This window comes from Dermacentor variabilis, chromosome 2 (genome assembly GCF_050947875.1).
Source record: "Dermacentor variabilis isolate Ectoservices chromosome 2, ASM5094787v1, whole genome shotgun sequence".
Taxonomy (NCBI): domain Eukaryota; kingdom Metazoa; phylum Arthropoda; class Arachnida; order Ixodida; family Ixodidae; genus Dermacentor; species Dermacentor variabilis.
Genome location: NC_134569.1, coordinates 170,417,906 through 170,431,775, shown reverse-complemented (window position 1 = coordinate 170,431,775; position 13,870 = coordinate 170,417,906). Strand labels below are relative to the sequence as shown.

General features: G+C 49.0%; 1 protein-coding gene across 1 annotated transcript in view; it reads left to right on the top strand.

Moving 5' to 3' along the window:
- LOC142572937 (rifampicin phosphotransferase-like) overlaps positions 1–8,971 on the top strand; it is a 46,959-nt gene extending 37,988 nt beyond the window's left edge. Inside the window, exons 14-15 of the mRNA XM_075682396.1 lie at positions 4,220–4,294; positions 8,816–8,971. Of these exons, the coding sequence (XP_075538511.1) occupies positions 4,220–4,294; positions 8,816–8,901 (161 nt within the window). The 3' untranslated portion in view covers positions 8,902–8,971. The remainder of the gene's footprint in view (positions 1–4,219; positions 4,295–8,815) is intronic.
- The last annotated feature ends 4,899 nt before the right edge of the window (positions 8,972–13,870 follow it).

Here is a 13,870-nt window from a genome sequence, read left to right as displayed (position 1 = left end):
TGACAGACGCTGGTAATGTCAAAGAAGCAAACGTTAACTTAATACATCGGGAGTGCCCCAAGCGGTGAATCTCAAGAATGCGCACCGATGACCGCAAAAGACTCTTGAGGTCCGCATGCTTGATTTCAAGCTCCACGTCGGAAATCACTCCAGTTGTTGTCTCCTTCCCGTAAGTAATAAAGGAGCGGACGGGGATTGCGCTTAACTGTGGAATGGTCTTTAACTTCTCAAGTATTGCTGAATTTTTCACATCTATTGTCAGGATGTTCTTGCGAGCGTTGATCCTGATCTCGGTAATTTGCCCAGGGGCCACACTTTCAAAATATTCGGTTTGAAACTGCCTGCTGAGGAAGTTCATGCTGTGTGACGTCAAGAGCGGCACGTAAGAAACCATGAAGGATTCTTGCTCACTCTGATGCGATGAAGTCGCCTCAGTCGACATAAGGCGCATCTTCTTCATACGGCGGCCCATGACTACGGTGTACTCGCTGTCAGAGTCCATGGCTTCTGGCGTTGAGCTCTCCCAGGAATCAAGCTGGTCTGAGCTTCCAAAGGCACGTCATCCAAAAATGAGCGACAAAGTAGACGACTGACCTTGTTCGGGTGGTCGTAGGAACATATTCTTACTCATTGTTGATGAAATGACTCTCACGAAAAATAACAGCGAGAGGCCCAGAGCACCAATAAGCTCTGGGCACTTTTTTGTCTTCCTGCTTTGACGGTGGCCATCCAGCGGGTGCTCCATGGGTAAGGTTATTATCTTCGACTGCGGGTCACGCCCGTCCTTGAAGGGTGTATGATTCGTCAAGGGTAAAGGACGGAAGCGGCACAGCGTCACGGTCTTCTCGAAAATTGTTGTTCATGCAGCCAGTCGGTTGCGCGAGGCCATGTCGCCAGGGGCACTGAGCCCCGCCGTCTCCGCTCGACAGGACGACAACGGCCCCCACAATCCGACATGTGTGTGTGTACTTGTGTATAAAAAAAAAACTTCGGAAGGGACTTTGCCGTAAGTGGGGAACGAACCCCCAACCCTGGGGTTGACATGGCGGGTATGAGCCGGGTATGAGCACGGCCGGCGCGCAAACGGTAGGCAGTTATCCCGAACACTATCAGTGAACGTCTCGGCGCGAAAACGTTACCGAACGTAATCTGGCAAGTTGTCGCTGATAAGCCGTATAATTTGTGTTAATATTGCCCTATTCCTATTGGGGCGCAAAAGCGCGGGCAGGTCTCGTCTCGCCAGCGCGTCCGGCGGTTCCAGAGAGGCGGCTAATGGGCTCGTGAGACTGCAGTCGCCCAAGTCATGTTCGAACGACTCGCACTCTGCACCGCAGGGGCACAGAGAGTCTCTAGCGAGACCAAATCGTTGAAAATAGAACGGGAAGCGACCGTGCCCCGTGAGCATGGTGCCCAACGCCAGCGGAGGGGGAAAAAAGGACGGCGCCTCCTCGAGGCGCGGCACCCATAGAAACAGCGCCGTGTCGGAGTGCTCCTCGCGCCACGAGCGCGCCCATCGCGCTCGTTGAACCGCCCGGAACGCAGCGCGAACCGACTTGAAAGGTAGGGGCGCTTTCCGGTCGAACCCGTACCTGGCGGCCCGCGACGCGAGGAAGTCGGCTAGCTCGTTGCCGAAGACGCCGCAATGCCCGGGTACATGATATAGACGCACCTCGGTCGAGTGGGCAATCTCCCCGAGCGCGATCTTTATTGAGACAATCCGGGGGTCGGTAGAGCCAGGCGTCGCGACCGCTTGCAACAAAGACAGGCAATTGGTGTACATAGACACCTCGCCCGTCCCCTCGCGGCCGCGGACGTACGTCAGGGCCTCCGCATAGGCGATGACCTCCGCGCTGTACGCGCTCGTGGCGGCGTGCACGCGAAAACGCCCCACCGCTCCAATCTTTTCCCCCGGGCCGAAGACGACGAAAGCGGCGCCCGATGAATGCGGCGTATACGATCCGTCAGTGTATACATGAAGACCCGCGGCACGCGATCTCCTGCGCGCCACCGACACCGATAATTGCCCAAACGAGAACGCGCGCATCTCGGCCGGGTGCGTTTCCCAAGGGTCGGCAGGGCATAAGAGGTCGCGCGGGGACAACGCGAGGTCGCCGAACTCGACCGCCTCGCGCAGGGCGGGGAGTCTAAACTCCGCCGCGGCCCTGTCGAGCTCGCGCGACAGTGGCGGCACCCGCATTAACACCTGAAGGGACGCCTTGCGCGTCGGCCTATACGCGCCCGACAGCGACAGCAGGACCGTGCGCTACATCGTTGTCACGCGGGCGCTGAGCCTGCAGTCGGGCCTGGCAGACCATCACACCGCGGACGCGTACGTTAAGGCCGGCACCATCACCTGATGGTAAAGGTGTGTTAATACCGCCGGCCGCAGGGGCCCTGCATCTGTACGAATGTCAGCGCCCGGCAGGCCAGATGTTCGGCCTTCTCTTTAAGGCTGTCGGCGTGCTGAAAGAAGTGGAGGCGCCTGTCAAAGACCACGCCCAGGACCTTGAGGGCCTCCACGAATTTCAAACCCCCGCCGGAATTGCCCAGGCGGATCGTAGGGTGCACGCGTTGCATGCCACTGTGCCCGTGAGAAAATAGGACGCAGTAGGTCTTGTCCATGTTTAAAGTGAGCTTCGCGCTCTCCGCCCACGCCACCACCCGCCGAAGAGCCTCCGAACCCGCCGCGCCGAGCTCGTCGCGCGACTTGGCCGAGATGACGATGATAGTGTCGTCGGCGTATGCCTGCCCGGTTACCCCGGCGGGCATAGGAAGCTCAAGGAGCTCATGAACGACGACATTCCACAACAGCGGCGATAGCGGCGAACCCTGAGGACTGCCCAACGACGGGCTGGCCTCGACCGCGCCCGCGTGGGAGGCGAACACCACTGGCCGGTCCTCAAGAAACGAGCGAAGCAGGTGGAACAGGTTGCTCGGTAGCCCCCGGTCCCTAAAGAATTTCAGGACCAGGGGGCGCCACACGCTGTCGAAAGCGCCGCGGAAGTCGAGTGACATTAGGATGGCCGGTGTTTTGGCCTCCTTGAGCTCCAGCAGACGAGTGTTCAGTGCGTATAAGGCCATCACGGCGCTCCTTCCGTGAGTGAAGCCGTACTGACGCTCGTGTAAGTGCCCGCCGCTCTTCAAAAGATAATAGAGCCGGCCGTTCAAGAGGCGTTCGAGCACCTTGCCCTGCGTCGACGTGACACATATTGGCCTGTACGAATTGGGCAACTGGGGCGCTCTTTGCGGCTTCGGTATAAAAATTATACGCCCCGTACGCCAGCAACGGGGGAAGTGGCCCAGCGTGAGCGCCGCATTGAAGACTTTTAAAAGGAAGGCGCCTTGAGTCCGCGCGAGCCCCTTGATGACGTAGGTCGTGATCTTGTCTGGCCCGGGGGCTGACGCGTCCGTCGTTTTACGCAGGACGCTCTCCATTTCCGTGGCCGTGAAAGGCGCGTCGCTCGCACGCGTGCGATACGGCGACGCAGCCAGCACCCTGATCTTCGCGGGGCCCATCGGAGGAGGGGTCGTCGACCGCGGTCTGCGTCTCCAGCAGGAGGGCCGCCGACTCCAAGTGTGTTGTCGTGCGGGTGCCGTCGGGCAGTTCGAGCGGCGGTAAACACAGCCGCGGTCGCACTCTGCCGAACGCCTCTCGGTATGCGGCGGAAAAAATTGATCGGCTCGTGCAGCTGGAGTACCACACGCGCAGGTGCTAGGCCTTAGCTTCTCGAACGCGACTGCGAAAACCCGCGAGGGCCCTGCTATAGTCCGCGCGGAATTGCGCCCGCAGTTCCTCCGCCGTGCAGCGCTGGTATCGGCGTCGCAATGCGTTCACGCCGTGTCTTTCTCGCGCCAGCGCCGGGGTCCACCAAGGCTTCCCTGGGATCTTGACGGGGCGGAGGTTTGCTCGGTAATGACGATCGAAGAGACGCTGGAAACCAGCTATTAGTTCCTCGAGAGCGTCCGGTGATTGTAAGTCGTGCCCAGAACTCGAGTCAATCTGCGAGAGCGTCGCTCGCCAGTCGCGCCGATGTGGACCTCGATGTTCTTGCGTTCGGAGAACGTGAGGTCCTCGCGAACGGTCCGCTTACAACATTACTTCGTGCGCTAGGTTGTTACCTTTTCATTTCTGCAAATGATTCGACCTTCGGGTGTGACTAAGTAGTTTTGTTATCTATTAGCACAAGATACCGAAGGGTGCTTCTCGTATTTTTCGCAGGTGCCGTCGTTGCTCGTGAATACGGTCTTCCATGCGTGGTCGGCATTGAAGGCATCACGACGATGCTTACTTCTGGTATGTACCCTAACTTGGCTAAAAAAGACCATTTACGTTCGTAGCGTACCGAGAATTTGAGTGAACTCTATGTCTTAAATAACATTCGGCAGCGAGAGTCAGGGTAAATTCACCCACTACATTTTTGCTATTAAGCTTAGACCAAATATTACAGCTTCGGAATGAAAGCCAGTTCACGTTCGGCGGATGTAAATTTATAACGTCCCTAAACTGGCACCAGTTGTTCGATACCTGTCTACAAACGTTCGGATAAATGTGGTATACATTGAGTAATTTATAAGGGCTTCCTTAAAAAAGTGCACTAGAAATCTCTACCAATTTACTTCGTCACCCTTGACAATTGACTAACAAGCGAAAGCTGACTGTTAGTACAATATCCAATAAAAGATACCTGCAGCTCTTGACTAAGGAAGCACTTCGAAGTGCAGTCTTTAGCAGCCTCGAGAAGTTTTCATATAGTTCACTTATGTTCGCTGAGTTATATGTGAAGACTAATGAAACTTTCAGAACGCTCCTCCGGTGTCAGCACCTGCTAGCATTCCTTATTGTAACTATAGTTATTTATTACACGCTCTAGAACTGCACGTCACATTGTTTAACACTGTCACCGTCTTATACACAACGTCTACATGTTTTCTAATTTTTACTTTAATGTATGTCTCTGTAACACTAGTTTGACGATCGCCCCATATAAGACCACGGGTGTGAACCTGGAGGAAGTACGGGAATTCGCTTGTATGTGGCCTTTACATCTCACGTTGTAAAATTGTTAGGCCAGTTTGGAAGGATTTTTCGACGGCATGCGTGCAGCTAACTGTAGCCACACATCATGCGTGTTTATGCGGCACTTTAAGGTTCACACAACAGCCTGTAAAGAAAAACATGACAAGTAACTGCTTGTTAAATGTATTATTTATAAATGCAGCGCCGACTTGTTAGGTGCCAAAGAGGAAGTGGTGCTTGAGGAGTTTTCGGGCTACACCCACTGCGCCTGTCTGTCAAACGACGTCACAAAACCCCGAAAACTCACCGAGTGAAAGAGACGTGTATACATTAAAAATGCTATTAGCATGCCGAAAAAAAGAAACAGCCTTTTTTTTCAAAATAGCCAAAAATTGCCGCGTTCCGAAATTATTGAATGATGGCTGCCCGCCAATAGCTCTGGCGATGGCTGTTCGAAGCTGCCGGGGAGAGTTGGTTTATTTGTGAGTAGTAAAGCCTTTCGCGTGGCACATAACGTTTTCAAGTCTTTTTGGTACGTGCACGACATCAATCTGCCAACTTTAGTTTCGCCATGGAACCTTTTCGGTGGCATTTTTGGACTCCTGTTGCACTCCGCCACAATTTTCTACCAGACACCGAAAGGTAAGCAAGGGGAACCAGGTCAATTACTGACGCAATCACTGAAGCAGGTCAAAAGCTGCGAATATTGAACACCTTCACGAAGCGTAGGAAGAAGAAGTGAACCTGAAAAATCCCTAATGGTGAAACAAGAAATGAAATTGATTTCATACTTTCTGCCGATCCCAGCTTAGTGCAGGATGTAGAAGTAGGGTAAAGTGCAGTGATTATAGGTTAGTGAGGTCCAGAATTCACGCCACTTTGAAGAGAGGAACAGTAAAATTGCTTAAGAAGAAACAGGCCAACGTAGACGCAGTGAGGGTAAAAAAGATCAATTCAAGCTGGTACTTGCAAATCAATATACAGTCTTGGAACAAAAAGGTGATGATGACATAGAGGTAATGAATGAAACCGTAACTATCGTGGCTTCAGAAGCAGCAAGGGAAGTGGCAGATAATTCACCAAGGCAACCAGTAGGTAAGCTCTCCCGAGTAACAAAGGACCTAATAAAGAAAGGACGTTGAATTGAAGTGTCCAAATCAAGACATCATATATTAAATAACGTTGTTGGGCTAGTTGGTGCACTGCATTAAGAAAAAGCCAGCCAAAAACAAAGAATACGCACACAGGAAACATACAAGAAGACAGGAAAGGAGACAGAAATATAATTCGCGGAACTGTCAACACTAATCAACAAGGAGAAAATAAGGGATATTCGAAATTGTAACGTCAGAAAGACTGAGGAAGCAGTAAATAACGGACGCAGCATGAAAACATTGAGAAGGAAACTTGGCATTGGACTAATCAAGTCGTATGAACTGAAAGGTAAGCAGGGTAATACCGTCAGCAATCTAGAAGATATAGTAAAAGCCTTGGACGAATTCTATACTGACCTGTCACGCCACGATACCTCCATTCGAAGTTGTAATGAACAGGTTACAGAAGCTCCCTCTAAACTAGCGATGAAGTTAGAAGGGCCTTGCGAGTCATGAAACGGAGAAAAGTGACAGGAGAAGATGGAATAACAGTCAATTTAATCCAAGGTAAAATAGACGTATTGCTTGAAAAACTGGCCGCCGATTATACAAACTGTCTATCGACTTCAAGGGTCACGGCGAACTGGAGGAATGCCAATATTATACTAATCCACAAAAAGAGAGACATTAAGGAATGGAAAACTTTAGGCCATTAGCTTACTTCAAGTATATTGAGCTAGATGATCATCAATAAAATAAGGACAACAATGGACTTCAGTCAACCAAGGGAACAGGCTGGCTTCAGGAAAGGCTGCTCTATAATGAATGGCATCCATGTAATCAATCAGGCAATCGAGAAATCCGCAGATTACAACCAGCCTCTCTATACGGCTTTCCTAGATTACCAAAATGCATTTGATTCAGTAGAGATACCAGCAGTCATAGAGGCTTTACGTAATCCAGGAGTACAGGAGGCTTATGTATATATCTTGGAAAATATGTACAGAGATTCCACACCTACCTTAATTTTCCACAAATAAAAAACTAAAAGTATACCTATAAAGAAGGGGGTCAGAGAAAAAGACCCAATTTCTGCAGTGCTATTCACTGCGTGCTTCTAAGAAGTATTCAAGCTAATAAGGTGGAAGGCTTAGGAGTGAGGATTAACGGCGAATATCTAAGCCACCTTCAGTTTGCCTATGACATTGTCCTGTACAGCAACACTGGGGACGACTTACAACCAATGATTGAGGGCCTTAACAGAGAAAATGTAGGAGTGGGGTTGAAGATTAATATGCAGAGGACAAAGATAATGATAAATAGCCGGGAAAGGAAACGAGAATTGAGAATCGCCAGTCAGCCTCTAGAATCTGTGAAGGAGTACGTTTACTTAGATGGATTACTTGCCGGGGACCCTTATCACGAGAGAAAAATTTACTGAAGAATAAAAATGGATTTGAGCACATACGGCAGACATTATCAAATCCTGAGTGGAAGCTGACCATTATCGTTAAAAAGAAAGGCGTACGATCAGTGCATTCTATTGGTGATAACATATGGGGCAGAAACTCGGAAGGTGACAGAGAAGCTCGAAATCAGGTTAAGGACCACGAAATGAGCGATGGAACGAAGAATGATAGGCTAACGTTGAGAGATAGCAAGAGAGAGGTGTGGGTCAGAAAGCAAACGGGGATAGCCGATATTCTAATTGACATTACCAGGAAGAAATGGAGCTTTGGCAGGTCATGCAATGCGTAGGCTAGATGACCGATGGACCATCGGGGTTACAGAATGGGTGCCAAGATAAATTAACTGCAGTCGAGGACGGCAGAAGACTAGATGGGGTGATGAAATTAAGAGCTTCGCAGGTGCTAGTTGGAATCGGTTGGCCCAGAACAGGGGTAATTGATGATCGCAGGCCGAGGCCTTTGTCCTGCAATGGGCACAGAATTAGGTGGTGGTGACGATGACGATGATGATGATGACGATGGAATGCGTATGGTCGCTTATCTTCTGAGACCAAATTAAACATGCACTGTGACTGGACAGATGTCATTGAGTTAGTTGAGTCTTTGCAGCAGCTCAGGCGAATGAGAGAGAAACCTTAAAGGCCTATTACGACCATTTCCAAGCAGGTTGAAGTGGCAGAGTCAACAGTCCAGTTTTCTGTGCATGAGCTCATTCCGTGTCACTCCAAAGAAATAGAGTTGCTTGCTGCCACATGGTTTGCGTGACTCATGGGTAGCAGGCTGTGATCATCTACGGCCACATCCCCCTACCCATCACTAGTTCTAAACATAAATATGCTACGATGCTGTGTGCCAGCAGCCTCACTGAGAGGGAGACTAACAAGCAACCATACAATAATATAAATGCTCGATAAAGGATGTTATTGTCAAAGCACTGCCAAAAATTAACACGCACTATGTGATCCAAGCATGCAGTCGTTATTGGAGTCGAATTCAGTCAATAGTTGAGGCCGAACATGGTTGTATTCACTGCGGTACGAGATACAATCTAAAAAATTTGAAGGAGCATTTTTGTTCTTCACTAAATTACTATTGGTGTTCATGAATTCATATATCCTCGTGTGCCGCGCGCACCCCATGGACAAAATTACCGCAAAGTTCATCTACGAAATCGTATAGACCCCTTGGGGGGGGGGGGGTTATCGCTATAATTCCTTTTTTTTTTCTCTTCGCAGGCGACTACATAGAGCTGGATGGAAACACTGGCCTGGTCAGAAAGATTCCCGTTCCGGAGGCTCAAGATGATGGACAGTGCTCTTGACTCAAGACGAATATTTTATTCCTCCGCTAAGAAAGATAACAGCTAATAAAATAGAAATATTTGCTTTGTAGTTGCAAGTCAGTATCGCTCAGTCACACAAGTGCGCGTTTGTGCCTAAAATAGGGGCCGAAGACGCCTCGGAGCCATAGCTGAGCAAATGTTTCCTTATAAGTGGCATAATTTGATACTTTTTGGTAATACTTGGTCGGTATGCATAAGGAGGGGAGGTAATTGAGCCATGAATTTGAGAAATGGGTGTGATTCTGTGTCTTGTCTAGTATTAGCACCAAGGACGTCAGTGGGTTTATCAATAGTTCGCAACACTCTGTTGAGAGGATAGGTTTCTAAGATGGTAGCAGTCGCAGGACCAACGGCCACCGCTATTACATGAAATCGCGGCTAGGTCTGGCAGGTTCACGACGGGAATCCAAAGGGAGTACATGCGCTTATTGCGGAGTATTTGAACCAAATTCATCGAATAGAACTCACTGAGAAGACTAAGCAGCAAGTATAGCATGATTGTTGTCTGTGATTTGATTAGCAAACAATAGCGACAAAACACAAAATGGAGAATATCTGCGCAACGATGCACCACACGGCCATAGCCTCTTCGGCTTGTGGGAGCATGATCATTTGAAAACTGAACCTGACCGGATGAAGGAAAGTAGAGGGAGACAACGCTCACTTAGGCGTGAGTGCCGCACTTGTCTCAGTACTTGTCACTCTCGCAGGGTATTTTTCGTGCTAAGTAGTATATGTTTGTGAATATTCAAACTTTTTACGAATCAGATACCACTCACTAGCTATACGTATTCGTTGTCGAAAATAAGCTATCCGGTACTTTAGAATATTTGAAGCTAGTCAAACATTTCCCAACAATGAAATATTAAGCAGCGATTAGTGTTTTTCTTGTGCTAAACAAGGTTCTTCAAATTAGGCGAAACGAGAAAAGGAGAAAAGTTTTCGAACGAATGCTAAAAGGAAGTGGATAATGCCAGCTTTGTCTTTGGTTTCGTCATTTAGTGTTTTTGCCATGCTACTCTTGTATCAGCTTCAGCTTTTGTACTACAACCAGTGATGTTCTTCTCACAGCGGGTCCCTTTTACATGCGTACATGGTACTACAAGTCTCTCAGCAGATTTTCATTTCTATTTAAGGATGGGATTTTTTTGCAACCATTTATAAAGCGTTTTTGGGAAGCTAGTCATACAGCAGCCATTTTTTTCACGAAAAGCATGTTTTAAAGTAAGTCTCAAAGTTGTGCAGTGTTTTAAATGAGAATCAGTGATGTAGTATTTAAAATTGATCCTTCATCTTTGGTAGTTAATTAGCGGTCTTCTTTACCCTATTCACAAGACGCATTGTAGCTAATTATACCGAAATGAATACTCCTGCTCTAATTATGTGCACCCTCAGTTCACCATTCGATATTCAATTCTTATTATTCGTACCTGATTTGTACTCGAAAATGTTGATACTCACCAACCTCTACTCAGTAACCAGGAATTGATTCACAGCGAATGCGACCTTCAGTAGTGAGTAGAGCCGTTGTGAGGAGATGTGGGTGACGAAAGAAAGATGAAGCAGCGGAACGCGAGCTGAAAAACAGCGATAACGTAAAAGCGAAGACATGATGCACATTTTAAAGGCAGAGGTATAGTACTTACATGCATAATAGGTTAGAGTAATAGAAGGCATAGTAAGTCGTGCAAAGGGACGCGCAATAAGGACGACTAACAAAGTGATGTGACAGTTTCGAAAATGACGGAGTGGCGTCTGCTGTTTTCCATGGTAGGCAGAATGAGATGCCAATGATGTGCTACCATGTTGGCTTAGCGATCACCGTTGCACATTATAGAGTTGATTGAGTCCTCACGATGGCGCCCACAGCGCACGACGTAACTAAGGAATTGACTGAAAACACGTCTTATTATGACCTTTCCGCAATTATTTGCGGTGGTGATTAAGGTTAGGAAAGGAAAGGGGGTTCAACTGCTCTCTTCCTCCACTGTCGACAACCCTTCAGGTATGGCATTGCAAGAGGCGTTGGTGGAGTCTCTGGGCTTGGGCTTGCATTCGTATCCCCAAAGCCGGGTGCCGACCGGCGGAGTAGCTTCGTCTTGAAAGAAGTCGATGAGCGATCGACTTCATGGCAGCCATTGTTTTAAGGGAGCCGATTGAACAGACCCACTCTTGCCTCTCTGAAGTGTGACAAGGACTCTAACTGCAAGTGTTGTGGGCAGTCCTATAACAGGGGCTCTAAACCTGCTTTTACGTGACACCACCTGCATGTGCTAGAAGGTGGGGCTGTTGCTGCTTGGCACTACTGCTTCTACTTCTGCGCTGGTTGCTGTGTTAGAAACGGTGTAGCAGATACGGCGTCAACGACGTCAAATATTAAATTTAATGTTGCTGTACAGTGTACATTTAGTGTACAGAAGGCATGTGCAGAGTATTTGCCGTTGCCAAGAGGTAGGCTCAACGGTAATGCTTGGAGCTTACTACATCTTCTAATGGATAACCAACCAAAAACTCCGTATAGAAATCGCTTTGCTTAGAGCCTTCGTTTTTAATGACAGCGGCTCGAAACTGCAGGCTAGATTGATGCACTCGTGCGATGCGATGAGCCTTCTTGTGTAAACCGAAGTTGTGTCCGAAAGTACTGAGTCTACTAACGCACATGCGTAGTTGGCTGACTGTGGTCGACGTGCATCTTGCATTCGCGCATGTTCTGAGCCCTTCCTGCAAATATGTGAAGGCAAGACGTTGCACGCTCGTGGCGGTACGACATATCTCTTTTAGGTCTTTCGCATAATGCAAAATGGCTACTACCTCTGCTTGTGCGTTGTCGATGGGACAGCCCGTTTAATGTAGAAGTCTTCCCTGTTGATTCTCACTGGCACTCTACCACGCTGTGACAAATGCTTCATCTTTTTAGATGCATGCTGCATATGCATAGATTATGCGATGGGCAGCATCACTCGTGATGGCCTTAGTTGCGTCTTTACGTGCAATTTGCGCCGTTCTATCTGCGCTGAGTGCATATACCGCGGCAGTGGTGCGGAATCCGTTAGCTGAATGTGAACCCAAGACGGAGAGCTTTACAATAATGGTTGTAATGAACCCACACCATAGCCCAGTTTAGCAAGGGTTTGCCTCTCTGCTAGCGTGTATCGTAGACAGACTTCTGATCATGTTTGTGCGCACCAAGAAATTCAGCGTAGTCATTGAAGTCACCGCAGCAATTGAGCATGCCCAGGTGGGTGCAGCAAGGAAGGCCGGTTACTATGCGGTATGTTTTGTGGTTGAGTCACTCGAATGTTTGCATTTGCGTACGGTTGAGTGTGTGATAGGGCAGCCCATACATCACCCAGGAAACAACAAAAGACTGAGCAAACTAACGCATTTTACGTTCTCGCACACCTTAGGTCCGATTCAATATCGGTTGAACCACGTGATGATTCTGCTTGATTTTGAGTGTGCGTTCTGGCCACGTCTTTGCTGTGCAGTGCTGGTCGATATGCATGCCTAAAAGGCGCATAGACGCCTTACGAGTGACGATTTTGCCGCCAATATGAAGGCTAAAGCTTTTGTTATCTTCGTTTTTGGCCTGAGTGGGTCTTCCGCCATGTAATGCGAGTCTTCTCAGGGGCTGTACAAAGCCCCACTACTTTAGAATACTCATGGATGGTGTGACATCGATCGTGGAACCTTCTAAGATGCTCCACGCCTTCCCCATGAGTCATGCAGTTTATGTGGCAGCCATGCACAATTGGTATAACTTCGAGAAGAAACGATTAAACGTGCTCAACAGAAAAAGTATCAAAAACGTAGTAGGAATTCAGTTACGGGCGAGCACGGATCTCCATATGCAACTAGGAGCGCACAACACACTGGACGATACAATCGAGGCCCAGGAGTCAGCCCAACTGGCCCGTCTATCCTGTACCCCGGCTGCAAAGAAGATCCTGGCGGCTCTTGGGATCAACCCTATCCTTTTGGAAGAGTGGACATATGAAATCTCAGAAGATCAAAGGAACAACATACGAGTCGCACAATGTACTCGTAATGGTCATCCTCAACACAACGTAACCAAACGCAGGGCAAGAGCATTCGCCCTCCTCAACCGTACCAAAGACGATGTCTACTCGGCATGTTTTGTCGGCGCAGCCCCATATGGACAGTCGTCTAACTTCGCCATTGCCCTCGTTGATCACAGCGGACAGATGGTGAATACGGCTTCCCTGAAGTGCTCAACACTAACCAGGCCGGCGCAGGTCGCAGTTGCTATAGCACTCCTATATAACAGCTGATCACAAATGTTCACTGATTCGAGATCGGCAATCAAGGGTTTCGCTTCGGGATCCATCGCTGAGGAGGCCAAGAAGATTCTCATGAACAAGATAATCTCTCCACACACCGTCACATTGTTTCCGGCACACCTCGACCCTATCTTGACTCCTTTCCCAATCCCAATGACATCGCCCACTCCCAAGCGCGCGCACTAACCCACCGCGCGAGAGCAGGGCCGAGCTGAGACTCCGGGGTTCTCGAGTTTTGGGACACTCTCACTGCTTTCAGCGAAACCACTACGCACTATCAGCTGGATAGGAGGACTAATCCTCATAGCAAACTGGCTAGACCTCTGGCGTCCACTTTACGCATGCTTCAGACTACGTCCTATCCAACCCTGACCCGCCGTGGTTGCTCAGTGGCTATGGTGTTGGGCTGCTGAGCACGAGGTCGCGGGATCGAATCCCGGCCACGGCGGCCGCATTTCGATGGGGGCGAAATGCGAAAACACCCGTGTGCTTAGATTTAGGTGCACGTTAAAGAACCCCAGGTGGTCAAAATTTCCGGAGTCCTCCACTACGGCGTGCCTCATAATCAGAAAGTGGTTTTGGCACGTAAAACCCCAAATATTATTATTATTATCCAACCCTGGGCCTTTTCCATACGCAATCTCGCA